At 41.6% G+C, this 15,753-nt stretch overlaps 1 protein-coding gene across 1 annotated transcript in view; it reads left to right on the top strand.

The window, feature by feature from the left end:
* The window catches only part of camta1a (calmodulin binding transcription activator 1a), a 295,760-nt gene that overhangs the window by 172,083 nt on the left and 107,924 nt on the right, over nt 1-15,753 (top strand). The window contains exon 5 of the mRNA XM_042004277.1: nt 6,532-6,667. Within this exon, the coding sequence (XP_041860211.1) occupies nt 6,532-6,667 (136 nt within the window). The remainder of the gene's footprint in view (nt 1-6,531; nt 6,668-15,753) is intronic.

Below are 15,753 nucleotides of genomic sequence, written 5' to 3'. Positions count from 1 at the left end.
TTTGTAAATAGCATCCTAGCCTCATCCAATGGCAGCAACTGAGAGCTTTAAGTCAGAGCAGTGATGGCAGCCTCCCTGAAATGTGCATGAAACCCGCTTAGTGCTATCAGCGCAGCATCACCGCCAGTCACCAGCCACCCTCTCGTTCTGCCTGGCTGCTGTGGACCAGATAAGAGCAGCACTACCCTCCTCCCCTACTGCTTCCATTCGCCTTATGTTGTCCCCTGACAATTCACCCATCCTCCCACACCAATTCACCCCTATCCTCTTTACAAGGTCTTATAGAGACAGAGACACTGATGTGTGGCTACAACCGTAATTTATATTCTTTGTAAATTGTCTGTGATTTTTTCATTGAGATAAGTGTGGGGGGAACATCTGTTTCCTGCTGGAAGGCAGTGTGCTGGGGCTGGATTTCTGTGGCAATCGCGGGCAGTATAGATTGAGAGAAAGAGGGGAGACACACGATCTGTCTTCCTATCCAGAATTACAACACCAGGGGCCCAGCTACCCTCTCATCATTACTGTGGTATTTAGTTGAACACACTGGGTAAACAAACATTGAGCTCCATATTTACAGCCTTGGAGATCGGTATGTTACACCATGTTTGGCTAACGTAACTTAATGATTAACTTCAGAATAAGTCCTAGCTGGGTTTTTTTTTTGGTTTTTTTTTTATCTGTAACTTCTTTACTTTATTAAAATTGCAGCAGCCTTAGCTGTATCTGACAGTCCATAGTGAATAGAAAACATTTAACATGTGTAGGTGCGAATTATAATGTCATACGATAAAAAGATGTTGCATAACTTATTACAGCTGACTTGCACATAACACTGCCCCTCACACACTTAATTACCATTTATCATTAAGCATTCAGCGTTGAGGTCTGAGGCCACAGTAGACCAGCGTAGGAGGAACTGTGGGCATTACAGTGACCAGGTGCTGAGGCCTCATTTGCAGTCAAAAAGGAACTCAAATTGCGGCGTCTGGACGTTAGCGTGCTGGCTGGCAGGGGTAGTCGGAGGGGTTCAGAGCAGTGCAGATGATGAATCTCAATCCTGAGGCCGTGGCAGATTTACATTTAAAGTAGTTTTAGCGAACGCCCCACTTCCTGATGCATGCTTTGGCAGGGCTGAAAGGAGCAGCTTATCTGCGAGTCATCAATTGCACGTGATGCGTCAGGATAGACCCGGCGTGATGCCAGCACCTTTCTGCTCACACTATAGCTCATAGAAGATGTGCCACTTAGTAGATCAGCATTGCTTGTAGTGTAATTACATTACATGTGAAATATGTGTGAAAAGTTTTGACAGCTCTAGATGTGTGCATGCATTCTCACATAATAGAACTTTAACATGTATGTTTTTCTGTGACTGAACGAGCTAAAAATGATTGGCAATTCTCAGTTATTTTCTTTCACTCTCTTTTGTTATTAATGTCATCCCTACATGGAGCAAAAGCCACTAGACACTGTGTGTTTATGTGTATAATGCTTCACTGTGAGTCCTAAGGGACATATTTGTCCCTTACATTTAAACTTAATAGGACTGGGGTGTGTGTGTGACATTACATCCAGGTATGTGCCTGTGTGTAGATGTGTTAAGATGAGCATTAGGTGTGAGTGTTGTTGGCAGTTAGGTAAAGGCTGTGATGTCTGAAGGCTCTGATAAGTAATTGAGAACAGCAGGCGTCGCCTCCCTCCTGGGTCACTTCAGGCCCCAACCAGCTCACCCTTCGATCTTCAAAGCTCCACAGGACCAGCTCAACTCTCATCTCCTTTCCTCTCATCTCATCTCATCTCCTCTCCTCTAGTCTCCTCTTCTCTCCTTGCCTTCAGTGTTAGCTGAGCTTGCTGGGGGTAGAAACACAGCATGTATGGTATTAATCAAACTTACAGCATCGCAGGGAGTAAGGCGGGTGGGCTACACAAGACAAGAATACACCCAGCAGTACTGAATTCCTCCCATTAGAACCTGAAATGCCAATTAAAATCCTTTGTGATTGCTTTTTTTTTTTTTTCATTCTCTGTACCGCTTGGTCCATTATGGGTTGCGGGTAAGCTAGAGCCTATCCCAGCATTAACAGGTGAGAGGCAGGGTACACCCTGGGCAGGTCAACAGTCCATCGCAGGGCCAACACATAGGGGACAAACAACCATTCACACTCGCACTCACTCCTAGGGAGAATTCAGAGTAATAAATTAACCTAACATGTATGTCTTTGGACAGTGGGAGGAAGCCGGAGTACTCGGAGAGAACCCACGCATACACGGGGAGAACATGCACATGCACCACACCACCGTGCAGCCTCCTTTGTGATTGTCTTACACTCAAACACATTTAATTCAACTGAATGCTTACTTCTAAAACTTGCTGTATTATAAGTTATATATGTGGAGATAATCTATGTGATTTTTCCTGTTTTATTTTAGAATGATTCATCAGAGCTGTGGATTTTCCACACAATCCATTTTTGGAACAGGAGAATCTCTCACACTTTGTCTTTCTGTAACTGTGCGTGTTTCCTGTTCTTTTCTCCTCTCTGTTTGCGCCCCCAGACAGTAAAGCTGCAGCTGTGTGCCGTGTTTCTCCTGTTTGTAGTTCAGGATTCCTCTGCTCTTGCTTTGTTGCCCATGCTGAACACGTCACCAGCCTCATAAACCCCCCTGCCCTCCTCTGACTTTTTCATATGAACAAATCTGATTGAGCGAATGCCATTACCTGGGTAAATGAATGATTCCTAAAGGACTGGACAAGGCCTAACACCACCCTGAGGGTAAAGCTTATTATTGCTGTAAACTTTAAAGAAGAGAAAGGAGAGGCAGTTGTCTAGCTCGTGTGCACTTTGACAGAGGCCTGCATTTCCATATTAATCTGCTACATTTAGGCATCTGAGACAGAGGGCCTCCTCTCACGCTTCTATGACAACAGAGCTGTTAGCTTTTCCCCCTCATGTATAAATATGTGTAATTCTGATAAAATTAATTGAAACGCCTAAGTATACAGTGGTAGGAAATGAGCTAGAGAGGAGGGAGACATCAAAAGGGAGAGTAGATATATAATGTTGACAAAGCTAGCATTTTAGACCGGTCTCAGCCTCAGCCTCACCCCCAGAATGAGCACTTAGGTGCTTTTCTCTGGGTCCAAAGCACCTTGAATTGAAAATAGCATCTACCTAACAGTCCCTCAAAAATAGCTGAGCGAATAACTTTTTGCGCCGAGCCGATAAATACGGCATGGAGCCTCTGACACCAAAGCCTCACCCCAATTTCCAGTGCTCTGGAGGAGATCAGATAGCCCTGTGTCATTTGATTTTCTGCCTTATCTCATCTATGCTCATCTTTTTGTCTCATGCAGGCCTACATTTTAAGAGGCACACATTCCTTGTATCTTTTGAAGGACAAAACCCCAATGATATTGAAACAAAAATAAGAGAATCAAACTTTTAGACTGAGCCACTTCCATGCTTGATTGATCCCAAGTGCTGAACTTGGCATCCAAACTGTGTCCTCTGAGTACCTTTAAGCAATTTGGGATGCAAATCTGGAGTATTTGTAGTGTTTGCAACAATCCATTTATGATCACACCTCCACTTTGGGTGGTGTGCTGTAAACTTGAACAGAATGTATACTGTGGGCATCCTTTACAACCTTTGAAGAGTTCCACTTCTTCAAGCTGACCAATAAAAATGTCTGTTTAATAATGTTTGCAAAGTATGCTAAGCACTAAACAAGACAGGGGATCACAGCAGGGAAGAGGGAGGAGAGGGATCCTGAGACAGACAAAGCAAGAGGGGGGGGGGTACGGAAAAGGAGTCCATGCAAGGGATAAGACAAAGATATTCCCTGGTGCACAGCTTGAGCTGACTGACGGCAAGAAGAAAGGAGCTGTGGAGAGAGGAAGGGAGGAGGAAAGGGAGCGAGTGAGATCAGCAAGGAGTGAGCATGTCACTGTATGAGTGGCGTCTCTCATTAGAAGGTGCTGTCAGGGGCCACAGAGCGGGGACTGTGGGGACCCCATCTCCTCCTTCTCCTCCCTTTCCACTGGCCCCTGAGATCCAGCAAGGAAAATGATTGATGAGTGATACCAAGATAAACACACGCCCTGGCCCCCCAAGGGCAGCACTGCAAAATGATGCATGCAGCGTTATAAATAAACCTTGTGAAAAGAAAATGTAACAATAAACAACAAAACAATGCAAAACAACCGTTGGGCTTTCTTATTTTGGTTATTGTTACAGAAAGCACAAAGCTTGTTTTTTTCTTCACTTTGATGTGAGTTTTTCTGGCTTTTTGAGTTTCTAGTCTTACATGTCTGTTTTAGTGTGTTTTGTGTGTGCGCAGTATTTATGCATGGGAGCAATTAGCACAAGGCTAACAAGTCTCATCAGCTGACTGGATAGTTTTGCCCCCCCCCCCCCACCCCACCCCAAACACCTCAGTTCCTCAACCTTTTCAGCATTTTGGGTAGGCACCTTTTCCACTCCCACTCCCACTTTACTGTGAGGCAGGAAGCACAGAAGCAAACCTGTTCTCATTTGGAAGGGCTCCAAATTATAGCAGCTGTATGTAGTATGTGTGTGTGGGTGTGTGTGTGCGTGTGTGTGTGTGTGTGTGTGTGTGTGCATATTTGTAAGTTATATTGTAGAGACATAAATGTTTATACAGTCCAAATGTGAGGTTGCTTTTGAAAATCATGAGGATAATTGGTTTAAATCAGTAGTTCTCCAACTTTTTCTTGCAGAAAAAGTTCTCACTCTCCTCTCTACAATTTCTTTCAGTCCTTAACAGTGATAAATGGAAGCAGCTAAAGGCCCCCATTGAGTTTTAGTGCAGTAAAGGTCATTGCAACAGCAACAGCAAACTCGTGTATGCTGTATATTTATTTTTTCATAAATTCTCTTCATTCAGCTTAACTTTTTGCCATATTCTCCTCCTGGTCATCCACACTCCCCCACCAATGTGGTTCTATCTCTCCCACTCAGTACCTCAGGGTGAGGTTAAGGCATGCAGTAGCTGGGACTGCCTGATACTGGGAAATAAAGAAGAAAAAAAAAGGCACAACACTGCAATATTTTCTTTTTCTGCTTAAACGTAATCTCAAAAGCAGAACTGTAGCCCTTTTCTCAGTGCCCTGCTGAACCAGGAAGGGAGAAGGCTGCAGAGAGGTTCCCACTCAGCTGTTGCTGGGAGACTGGGGAGACTAGCATAGCAGAGGCCCAATCCCTTTCACCACAGGGTGGGAACCACAGGTGGGCCAGACAGAATTGGCTGCTTAGCAGAGACAGTTGTTTTATTTCTTGTTTTTCTGAGAGAAATGAGTCTGATCAATTGGGGGCTCTTGTGTCACTCATATTGGACAAATATGTTAACTCACCTTTCCAGCCGGCTGTGTTTCTTTTGCATCCAAATGTCCTTTTCTGTGTTGTTTTTCTGTTCCCTGATCATTTTGCTGTGTGCTTGCAGAGCCTGAATGTAGCACACTGGCAACTCTGTTTTCTGATAAAAAGATTAAAGGAAAAGTCTGCATGACAAATATTGTTTAAATCTAAATAAACTCAGCTGTATGTAATCTACAAGGAACTTCTTGGAGATTGATCATTCTGCTGTATTGCTCCATGTTAAGGTGTTGCAGGAGTTAATCTGTGTTCCTGGCCAACACACATTCTGTGATGCTACTATTTCATATGCATATGTGGATTGCAGCATCACTGTTGAAACAATATACCATGCAATCGTAGTAGGAGACTTAATCATCTTCTTGAAAGCTAGTCTGTGTTTGCGTGTGTTGGATGATGGAAGACTGTGTGGGAAAATGCCCAGTGTTGCAGTTTGCGTAGCCTCCTAATGATTATACAAAACCGTTCTCTAAAACACGCAAATACAAACACATACACACAAGACTATATCTTCTGTAACTGCTTCCTAATTGTTGATAAAGTCATAAATGTTTTATGCTACACTTTCTGTTAATGTTTAACACTGAGTGCAAAATGCATCTGTAACAAATCTTAAGTGGAAAAGCAGATATCATCAGATAGTTACATTATATCATTATGAGCCTATAGGCTGTGGTCTGGTGGAGGGACAATGAATTATGAATGGAGTGTGAGGGAGGATCTTTGCTTTTCCCAAGGAACTTCCAACACCACAACTCATTTAAGTTGAGAGATAAGGAAGAAAGCCCACCCTTTAGCCTCCTGCTGCTTGCCTCGCACACCAGCTTTCATATAATTTACTCTCTGCAGAGTGTCACTTAAACTCCTCACAGCGCACAAACTTCTCATTGAAAAAAATGTATGCTGAGGGGTGCTTTGTTCGTTGTCATACCAATGCTGAGAAACACCATAAAGAATTCCTGTCATCTAAGTCACTGTGGCATTTTCTGCCTGTTGCAGATCCTTGTCAGACCTCTTTGTACATCTCTAAAATGAGTCCCAGAGCTGTGCTGAAGCAATGCCTAAAAATTCTTCTCATCTTGTCTTTCTCTTGTTTGCTTTCCCTCTGTCTGTCCCGTCTCCCTGGGTTCAGGCCACAGAATGGGTCGATGATACTGTACAACAGGAAGAAGGTGAAGTACAGAAAGGATGGCTACTGCTGGAAGAAGAGGAAAGATGGGAAGACCACGCGGGAGGATCACATGAAGCTGAAAGTACAGGGAGTTGAGGTGAGTGGACAAACAAGAGTTTGGATTTCAAGGAAGTAAATGGAGAAAGAGTTGGGGTTAGGGGAAGGGGATCAGCCTTCTTTCTGACACAGACAAACAGAGGTCTACACTGAGCTCTCCCCTGATTGTAATGGAGACAGTCACATGCTGCAGTAGACATATGTCTCCAAGGAACCTCACCAAGAAACAATGCAGCACAACAACAGTTTTCCCTGGGAAGCCAGTGGAGGGGAACCGATTGTTTGTACCTTATTAAAGCTGTGGTTGTTGCCTTTGCTCCAGAGAGCCTACATTAATCTTGCTGGCTCAAAGCAGCATTGTACAGCAAGTGTTCCCTCACCTCACCCCAAGTCACTCCCATACCAGCTGCTGCCATAAAAGGCCCCGATATATTGGTCCTTGGCTTGCCTATGCATTGGAGGTGGTGGCAATGCAACGTTTGAACTTTGGCTGATTTATCAGTTGTCCCGTCAATGAAACAAGTCAAGACTTAATATTAATTTGGCTTTTAACAATGCAAAAGTTTGGTTTCTTTCACGCAGTGAAACCAGAAGCAAGGTTGCTGAGACAAAGCAGAGTAAGAAACATAAAGGTTGGGGGTTTCTGGACTCCCTTTCAACACAGATAGCTCACAATGTAGACATAACTGCACACTTCAGGGAGTGGTGCCGTGCGTCTGTGTCACACAGTGTGACAAAGACAAAGCTGGGGCGTTCTCCCATCAGGGACTCTGCTCTCCGTTTTGTTCAGACTTCTCTACATATCATTCTGAGAAAACTGCCTTTTTGTTTTTCCACACCAGCTTGGTGTCATCTCTGGTTCTGCAGTGGTCTGACAACCTGTTGGGACTACACACACCCATCCTTCTGGAGCGTGCCACATATTTTTTCAGTCTCTGACTATTCTTATTTTGAGGAGGGTTTAGTGAGCTTATATTATTGTGGTTAAATCAATTTGTGAATGCAGATGTTCAAATAATGCTGTGTTTGTAATCTCCTTTTCAGACAGACTTGGCGTCTAATTTCTCATGTAAATGAAAAAACGAAGGGCCAGCTTACTCTTGCTCAAGTCCTTTGTAATTTAACATATAGTCCCTTAGAGGCAAGTTGGTGCTATGAGTTGTGTTTTGAAAACAAGGCAGAATTGCATTAAGATGCAGTTCCACTGACTATAAAAACCCAGGTGATTTGTGAAGCCCTAACATGCAGTAGATGCTGATAGTTTAAAAGTTAACTTTACAATTTCACTTTTATTTGATATTAAATAATTTTACTCATCAGAGTAACATAGCTTGAAGAAAGGAGAATGATTTAATCTTTGTTGACAGGAATTCCTGGCTGCTGTACCAAGCTATGTGGCCATCAGCAGTCTCAGCTTTACCCACAATGTATACTGTTATTAAATATTAGTGGATTTCCTGTTTCAGTTATAAAGAAACACACCACTGAAACTGGTTTCAAAAATCTCTCCAAAAAGCGGTTCTGGGCTTGAGAATATGTTCTGGTAGAATCAGATCATTCTCTGTTAAACTTGGCTTGTAAGGTTAGCAAATACACATATGTGAACAACACTGTTGCTGTTGATTGACTGAAAATATCTCCTTATGTAACATAATTTTATTACTGTAGATCAGTGGTTCTCAAACTGGACAAGGAGGACCCAGCTAGGCTGGATAAAACCCTACTTTTTGTACTACTAGTAGAACATGGACAGATTTGTGAAAGTACCAATGGACAAAGGATGGAGAATCAACAACAAACATTTCAACAACCAATTAAAAAAAAAAAAAAAAGACAAGAAAATATGCATATCGTCCTCTGGGCTTGACCAGTACAGTGGTGGGTTAAGAGATCACATTGTACCATATGTCTCAAAATACAGTATGAACCCAAGCAAGTTATGATGCAACTTAGGGACATTTTTCCTGAGCACAAAGAAAAATCCCCTTAATTACGTAAGAAATAAATAACTTTACTGGCGTAAATAGCAATTGTCCGTTTCATCAGTTGTCCAAATCACCACATACAGTGTGCAGAGTTTTCTGGTCTAAAAAGCCTCACACCAAGCAGAGGAATTAAAACGTGTCTCCACCGCTGATATGTTTATGACTGACGTAGCAGCTGATAAACTAAAGATACTAGACTATTTCTCTGCCAAACAATGCTAGTTGTTGGTGCATTTTTTTGCGTTTCATTGTAAGTGTTGGGATTCATGTGGTAGCAGTGGTGGGAAAGGGAAGACTTGACATTATTGTTGTTGATAAAAAGGGTCCCTGCAGAAAAGTCTGGGAACCACTGCTGAAGATCATCGAGATGTAATCATTGCGTATGGAAAGAGGTTGCTGTGGTAATCCAGAGAAGCATCTGTTTTTTTTTTAAATCATTTCCTCAGTATGCAGAAACATCTAAAAATGACCACATGTTGTGATGCTAATTAACTAATTTGAATGTTTTTATGATTTTTTTTTCTTATCCATCCACTCATCCATTTTCTATACCTGCTTATTCCAATGCAGGGTCGTAGGGGGCTGGGGTCTATTCCTGCAGCTGCTAGTCGAGAGGCAGGATACACCTTGGACAGGCTGCCAGGCCAATTTATTTTCCTATTATTTCTTAAATATTTGTTTCTTAGTGACATCAGAAGGCAACTGCAATTCTGTAAACTTGATCCCACGTATGTGTTCCAACAAATCAAGAGTTTGAGTGTATCATTTGTTTATACTTTTAACAAACACCATAGCAAATACATTAGACAAATATTCACTCGACTGCTTGCCAGTATTGTGGGTTCTGTGATGAGTTTTTGCTCATTTTTGGCAGGTGAACAAGGGTGATATAATTAATTAATAATCCGTGACTCATCCCAGCTATTGTATCTTTGGTACTTCTCTTGTCCAGTGATGGTACTTGTTCTTCTCCAGTCTTGTATCTGTCACAGTGGCCTGGGGAAAACATACTGCTGTAAAACTGGTATAAAAATATCCTCTTTGTGACCAACATTCCCTACTCCCTGTTCCTTATGTAATAGGTCTTGTTGAGCTGTATAGTTTGAGCTGATTTGTCAGTCCGTGCCTGGACACCTAATCAAATGTGTCACATAATGCATGATGCACAATGTGGTGATTATGTGTTCTGAGTTTTATTCAAACTGAAATAAAAACACTTAAAGAAATTATTGAAGGTTATTTATTTAATATAATGGTAACAATATTTTCTGTCCATCTGTCCTATTAAGCATTTAAAGGCTCAAAGAAAGTGTTACAGCATAACATAGCATGAATGCACAAGAGTATACTGAAACAACATCATCATGAGTAATGGCCACCTAAAGACTGAACCAACTGACCTACTAGGAGACTTTAAAAAAGAAAATACAGAGCCTAATTTACTAGAGCTGTATGGTGTGTGACCAGCAGAGCTATGGAGGTTATGAAGGGAAGACACAGACTTATTGTAGGACGGAAAGGCCACATAGAAGACCTCAGAAATAGGACTAGAACTGCTATTAAATAAAAAAAATAGTGCAGGCATTGGCTTCAGTTGTCAATATCTTCCTACATTAGGCAATTTACACAACTTGAAAAAAAAGCTGACAGAGCACAAATCAAAGTCTTTATAACAGATTGTTATGACATTTATAGGAGATGAACCAAATGCAGCAAGTTGCAGGATTCAGGCAGCTGTTAAACAAAGGACATGTAATAATAAACAGCCTGAAAGTGCTGCACAGGAAAGAAGTCCAAAAACAAAAACTCCACATGGAAAACAATACAGACATAAAACTGGCAACTACGACGAAATATATTGCTTGAAAATTCATAGTAACAGTACTGGTATAAACAACAAGGTTGTTGCAATGAACAAGAAAACCAAGGAGCACATAGATGGAAATGAGGCAAATGTGTGTGACAATCAGAAACTGAAACCTGAAACAGAAACAGGAATACAAATACAGCAGAATTCATCAGAAGTAATAAAACAAGAAGTATTGCTAACTAAGGTGCAAAGGGAAACCCAAGGTTAAGATTAGGATAAAGTTGGACAGAATGTAAAACAAGAAGACAACATTGTTTATTTTGTGGACGCAGGTGATGTGACAAAAATACTTTCAGGTAAAAAGAAGAGTTCTGGACAATAAGGTTACCACTTAAACCAAGAAACAAGAAATGCAGATGATCTAAGAGTAAAAACCCACAAAGCCAAACAAAAATTCTAGCTACATGGAGGAAACAAGTTCAATAAAAGTCATAAAAATGTAAGAAAGAGTTTTAAATGGTCTGTACTTATATAACGCTTTTATCCAAGAGCTTTAGATATACGTCACATTCACCCATTCACACACTGATGGTGGAAGCTGCCTTGCATAGCTTTCAACCATGGCCCATCAGGAGCAATTAGGGGTTCGGTGGCACACCGCCATTCCCAAATCCTGCAAGACAAAGCCAGCTTTGATCATGTTCAAACTTAAAATGATTAAAAGATCCTGAAAGTCAATAAAAAAACTATAAAAAAAAGTCATTGTTGCTTGATTTGATCATTATTCACAGAAGGGTAACAGTGCAGCAATCCAGCAGTTCCTTTTTTTGAGATGCACAACTGTTTTGTTCTAAAATTGCAAAACAAGTGTTATGCAAAGGCATTCTTTAAAGATTGTTGGTGAAACAAGCAGATTGTCTGTGTTTAGTTTAGTGTTTAGTTGCTCAGTCGCTGTCACGGTTTTCTTTGTTTGTGGAATCATCTAAATCTTGCAGCCGAAGAGCTGAAGAGTCGTGTCCTCAGTCTTAGAGAGAAGAGAAGTGATCCATCACTGCTGTAACTGGCCTATGATGGAATCCCTGACCCACCATGCACTTTCATGCTTACTGTCAACACATACACACACAAACAACTGGGCTGTTAACTTCTGCTGTGTGTATTTACAGTTGTAGTTTGCATTTTAAGTAGAAAATCAGTTTCAAAACATTATTAATATTTTATCTTTAGAGGCAGAACACAAAGAGTTGACATAACTTGAGCTTAACCTCGCTTTGTTGTACAGGGATTCGTTCATGCTGCTCTGCTCTGATTCCCCAGCCACCCAGTGCTTAATAGAGGCTCTGTGGTTATTACACGGGCCAGGTTTAGTGCACATGGAGGACAAGTGTTGTGGGTGGGTCGGGCCAGAGATGTTCAGTGGCTCTGGTGAGAGAGAGGCTGCGAGTGCAGGAGTGCGAGGCCTTCTGGGGCCTGCGAGAAGCAGCCTAGCGTGGCAGGCGTAGATGTCAGCGTGTGCTGCTGCTTTACTGTCGGCTGTGTAGTGCTGGCTATGCAGTCTGTGTAAACCAAAGCTATACTATCTGCTCTTTCTTTGTCTTCCCACTCTCTTTAACTTTTATTGGTCTTTTTCTCTTCTCCTCCCCTTTCCTTTGTTTCTTTCATTTGTAATCTTCTAATTCATTCACTAGACTTTTCATTGTCCTCACCTACCCAACCACTTATCGTTCTCCTTGCTGATCTTTCTACCCCCTCCCACCACTACTGTCCAAGTCCACAGTCCAGACAGACAGAACCTTGAGTTGGGCGGTAATGCTCCCTGTTCCCTAAAATTGGAGCACAGGGCATGTTGCGGCATTAGCACTTAACAGGCCGTGAAATAGCAGCCTGCCTTCCTGACGTCTCCCCCATCACTCCAGGTGAGTTGGCCAGACGGCTGGATAAATGAGCATGCAGCACCCACATCAACCAACGTGCATTTGGGGCACCTGAGGAGAAACGCCCATCAGTGATTATCTCACCGCCCTGCTCTTACCATGCTCAAGTTATTTACCAGATTTTAGCCATGGCCCGACCACAAGAGCTGTTATGACAATCACCATAACAAGGATGCCCAATGATTGTTTATCAACCAGAATCTTTGCTTGCACAACTTTTTGATTGGCTGTTTTGCTTATGAGTGAGGTCATCTGTATATTCAGGTTGTACATGCAGGTTGCAGTGAGTGTAGCTCTAGCATCCCCTGCCTTCCCACTGTGAAATAGCAGAGATTTCAAAACATCTGCTCTTGCAAACTCCAAGTGATCTTGCTTCTGCATCTTGTCAAGCTTGTGCCCCAATGCTACCACCTATACTTAGCTGATTAGCTGTTAATGTGCGGTCAGCCTTCGTCTCCTCCACCCCTTCTATCCTATCCCCCCATTATTTCTAAGCTTTAATAAACTCCCTCAAACGCGGATCGATTTTCTCTTAAGTGAAGGTGGCAGTGCCTCTGACTTATTTCATTACCACAGGCTAATTATACCGATTGAAATGAGCTTCTCTTCTTAAGGTGTGCTGTGCTGCTCTGTGCTTCCATGCTCCTCAGATCTTAATGTCGGAACAATGCTTTACCAATTCCCTACCTCCCTTCTTGCCTCTGCTCCACCCCACTATACTTTCACCCAGCCCCCTCACCCTCCACCACGTAAATAATCAGCTGGTGCGTCCTTATCCCCGTAACTTGTCATTTTATGTTGGATCCACCCTAATGTGTGATTTCAACTGTGCAACTGTGCAATGAAGAAAGGTAATGGAGCATGCTGGTGGCTCAATCGCCTCTGTTCATTGATAATAATGAAGACAAATGTCAAAACATTAGTTGCTAATGTTGTAATGGAGTGGATGCTACTAGATGCTACACTGCATTGGCTTTCAATATCACATGACCTTCAACAGTTAACTCCCGTCTCTACAAAGTCCAGCCCTGTGTATTTTTTTATTTTCTATTTTGCAAATCAATTAATTTGATGTTTTAGTCATTTAAGAAACTATAAACCCTGAATTCACAGGGGTCTCGTAAAGAAAAAACTTTTTAGTAAATATTGTTTGCTATTTTTGGAGTTGTGGTGTACAATATATATACAATATAAAATTCTACAATTTCATGCCCATGTGGGTGCAGCATAGGCAGCTTACAATCAAACTAGCTGCGTATCTGTGAAATAGAGTTGCTCTGGGTGCCGGTACTGTATGTGCTTTCAGTTTCTGTAGAAACACTGATTTAAAGATGCAGTGGCTGATATCACCAGATTGAGAGGCCAGATGTGAGAGGGCACCAAACAAAGCCCTGTTTCTGTGAGGGGACGACACCATGCTTGCTAATCCGTGCACCCCTGCTCCGAGTCAGCTGTGAAATTAAGATCAGATTACTAATACAGGCAATACCCATAGCCAAAAATACCTAGAGAAAAAAAAGTTCAGCATTTTATTCAGACTTGTGCTCTGTAAAGACAGTAAATTGATTACTGAGTTATTTGCCTTTTTTCTGTGCACACACACACAACTAAATCTTCACTTTTGAATTACCTGATTGTGGAGGACTTGAAGACACTGAGTTATATTTTAAAGACAGTTTCCATATTTAAGAATCTTAACCTTTAGCTTTTACAAAACTGAGTTGCTGCAGGGGAAAATGGTCAAGTTGCTGGAGTTCTCAGAATCATACGAGGGAATCATGAGTTTGGGGCGAGAAAAATGAACATAATGATGAGTAAAAAATATCAGCTTTGAATCTATCCATAAAAAGTATGTGTGTATCTAATATGAATATCCATTCTACTTGTGCAATTATTTTTGTGTCTTGCACAGTTGATAAAAGCAGTGATCCTTCTTGCAGAGGCTTAATAGGGGTTGTTATGTTGTTATTAGCAACTGAACTAAAACCTTCCCACATGAGCAGCCTTGGGAACATCCACTTTACCCATGGTTTTTCTTTAAGCCCACAGTAATTAGTTTTTGTCTCTTACATCTTACAATTGCCAAATCACTCAGCAGCAGTTAAACCCTCAGTCTCCCTTTCATGCTGACCCTGCTATCACTATTTCAAGCCAGCAAACCCTTTCCAGGGGCTAATTTTGGAAACATTTGCCATAGGACAAGGATATACAGTATAAGGAGCCTGTCAAAAAAAAAAAAGGCTACATTAACAACAGCTTTGGTCATTTAATTTACCACTTGTTGCAGCATGTTGTAGCGATGTCATGCTGAGATATCTCCACGGGGATCCTCTCTGTGATGAGAATTGTAGGAAGGACATGTCCTTAAGGAAATTGACAGGCAACTATCTTTATTTGTTGCAGAACTTGAGGATTTTGTCTCTTATATATAATATGAACTGTCCATTGCTTGTTTGGTAATAACAAATTTTGAAGTTCTCAAAATGACTTTGGATTAAGCAATATGACACCCAACTAAACATGTTTTATATTTGCAAGAAAAAGAGGTGCTTTATTGTTCTGTATTTTTTTCTTATTAATATTGATGGTGCACCAAATCAACAAAGTTTGATATGTGTATCCCTTCAGGGAGTAGCAGAGAACCAACACCTTATATGCAAAATGGGAGCAAGAGGGTGTAGAAAGGGCGAATAAAACCGATCTCTGCAGGCTGTGAGCAGACTTTTCATGACTGTGCTTTGCTCCAGTGTGTGAATTCTACTTGTTTGGTCTCTTGAGGCAAACACAGACCCATGGGCAACACAGGACCTGAGTTTTATGTTAATGAGCACCTTTCACCACAGCTTCTGCCCTCCACAATTTTTAACAGATCCAGAGCAGAATTCGCCTAAGAGATTCACATTCCACAGAAAATACCACTGCCAAGTGATAAAATGTGTGGTGTTACATACCGAAGGTCCACTCTGGTCTAGCCGTCAAATCACTCCTGAGTGCATTTGATCTACTTGAGTTTAAAGGTGTGAGTTCAAAGAAAATCAAGTCATTTCAGCATCACTCTAACTCTCATCCCTCTTAGAGTCCTCTGCAAAATAAGTGTTTAATGATGTACAACCAGCTTTTTGGCTGATTCACCCATTTCACCCAGTTTTTTTTTTTTTTTTTTTTTTGTCTAAAGGCCAGGACCAAGGGGTCAGCTCATGTCTGAATCTTAAATGGAATCAAAGGCTGGTTTTGTATATAGCCTGAAATACAACCCACATATTTCTAAGGGAAATTTCTTTACTGGGCCTGTAAGCCCTTTCACTCTATCTCTTTTAATCTCTTTTCCTTTGCGCCTTTCTTTCTGTCTTTCTGCGTTTTCCACTATTCCTGTAGTGAAGGCTAACTTCTATATTTC

This window comes from Melanotaenia boesemani, chromosome 13 (genome assembly GCF_017639745.1).
Source record: "Melanotaenia boesemani isolate fMelBoe1 chromosome 13, fMelBoe1.pri, whole genome shotgun sequence".
NCBI lineage: Eukaryota > Metazoa > Chordata > Actinopteri > Atheriniformes > Melanotaeniidae > Melanotaenia > Melanotaenia boesemani.
The sequence above is the reverse complement of the archived record's forward strand: the minus strand, read 5'-3'. Positions and strand labels throughout refer to the sequence as shown.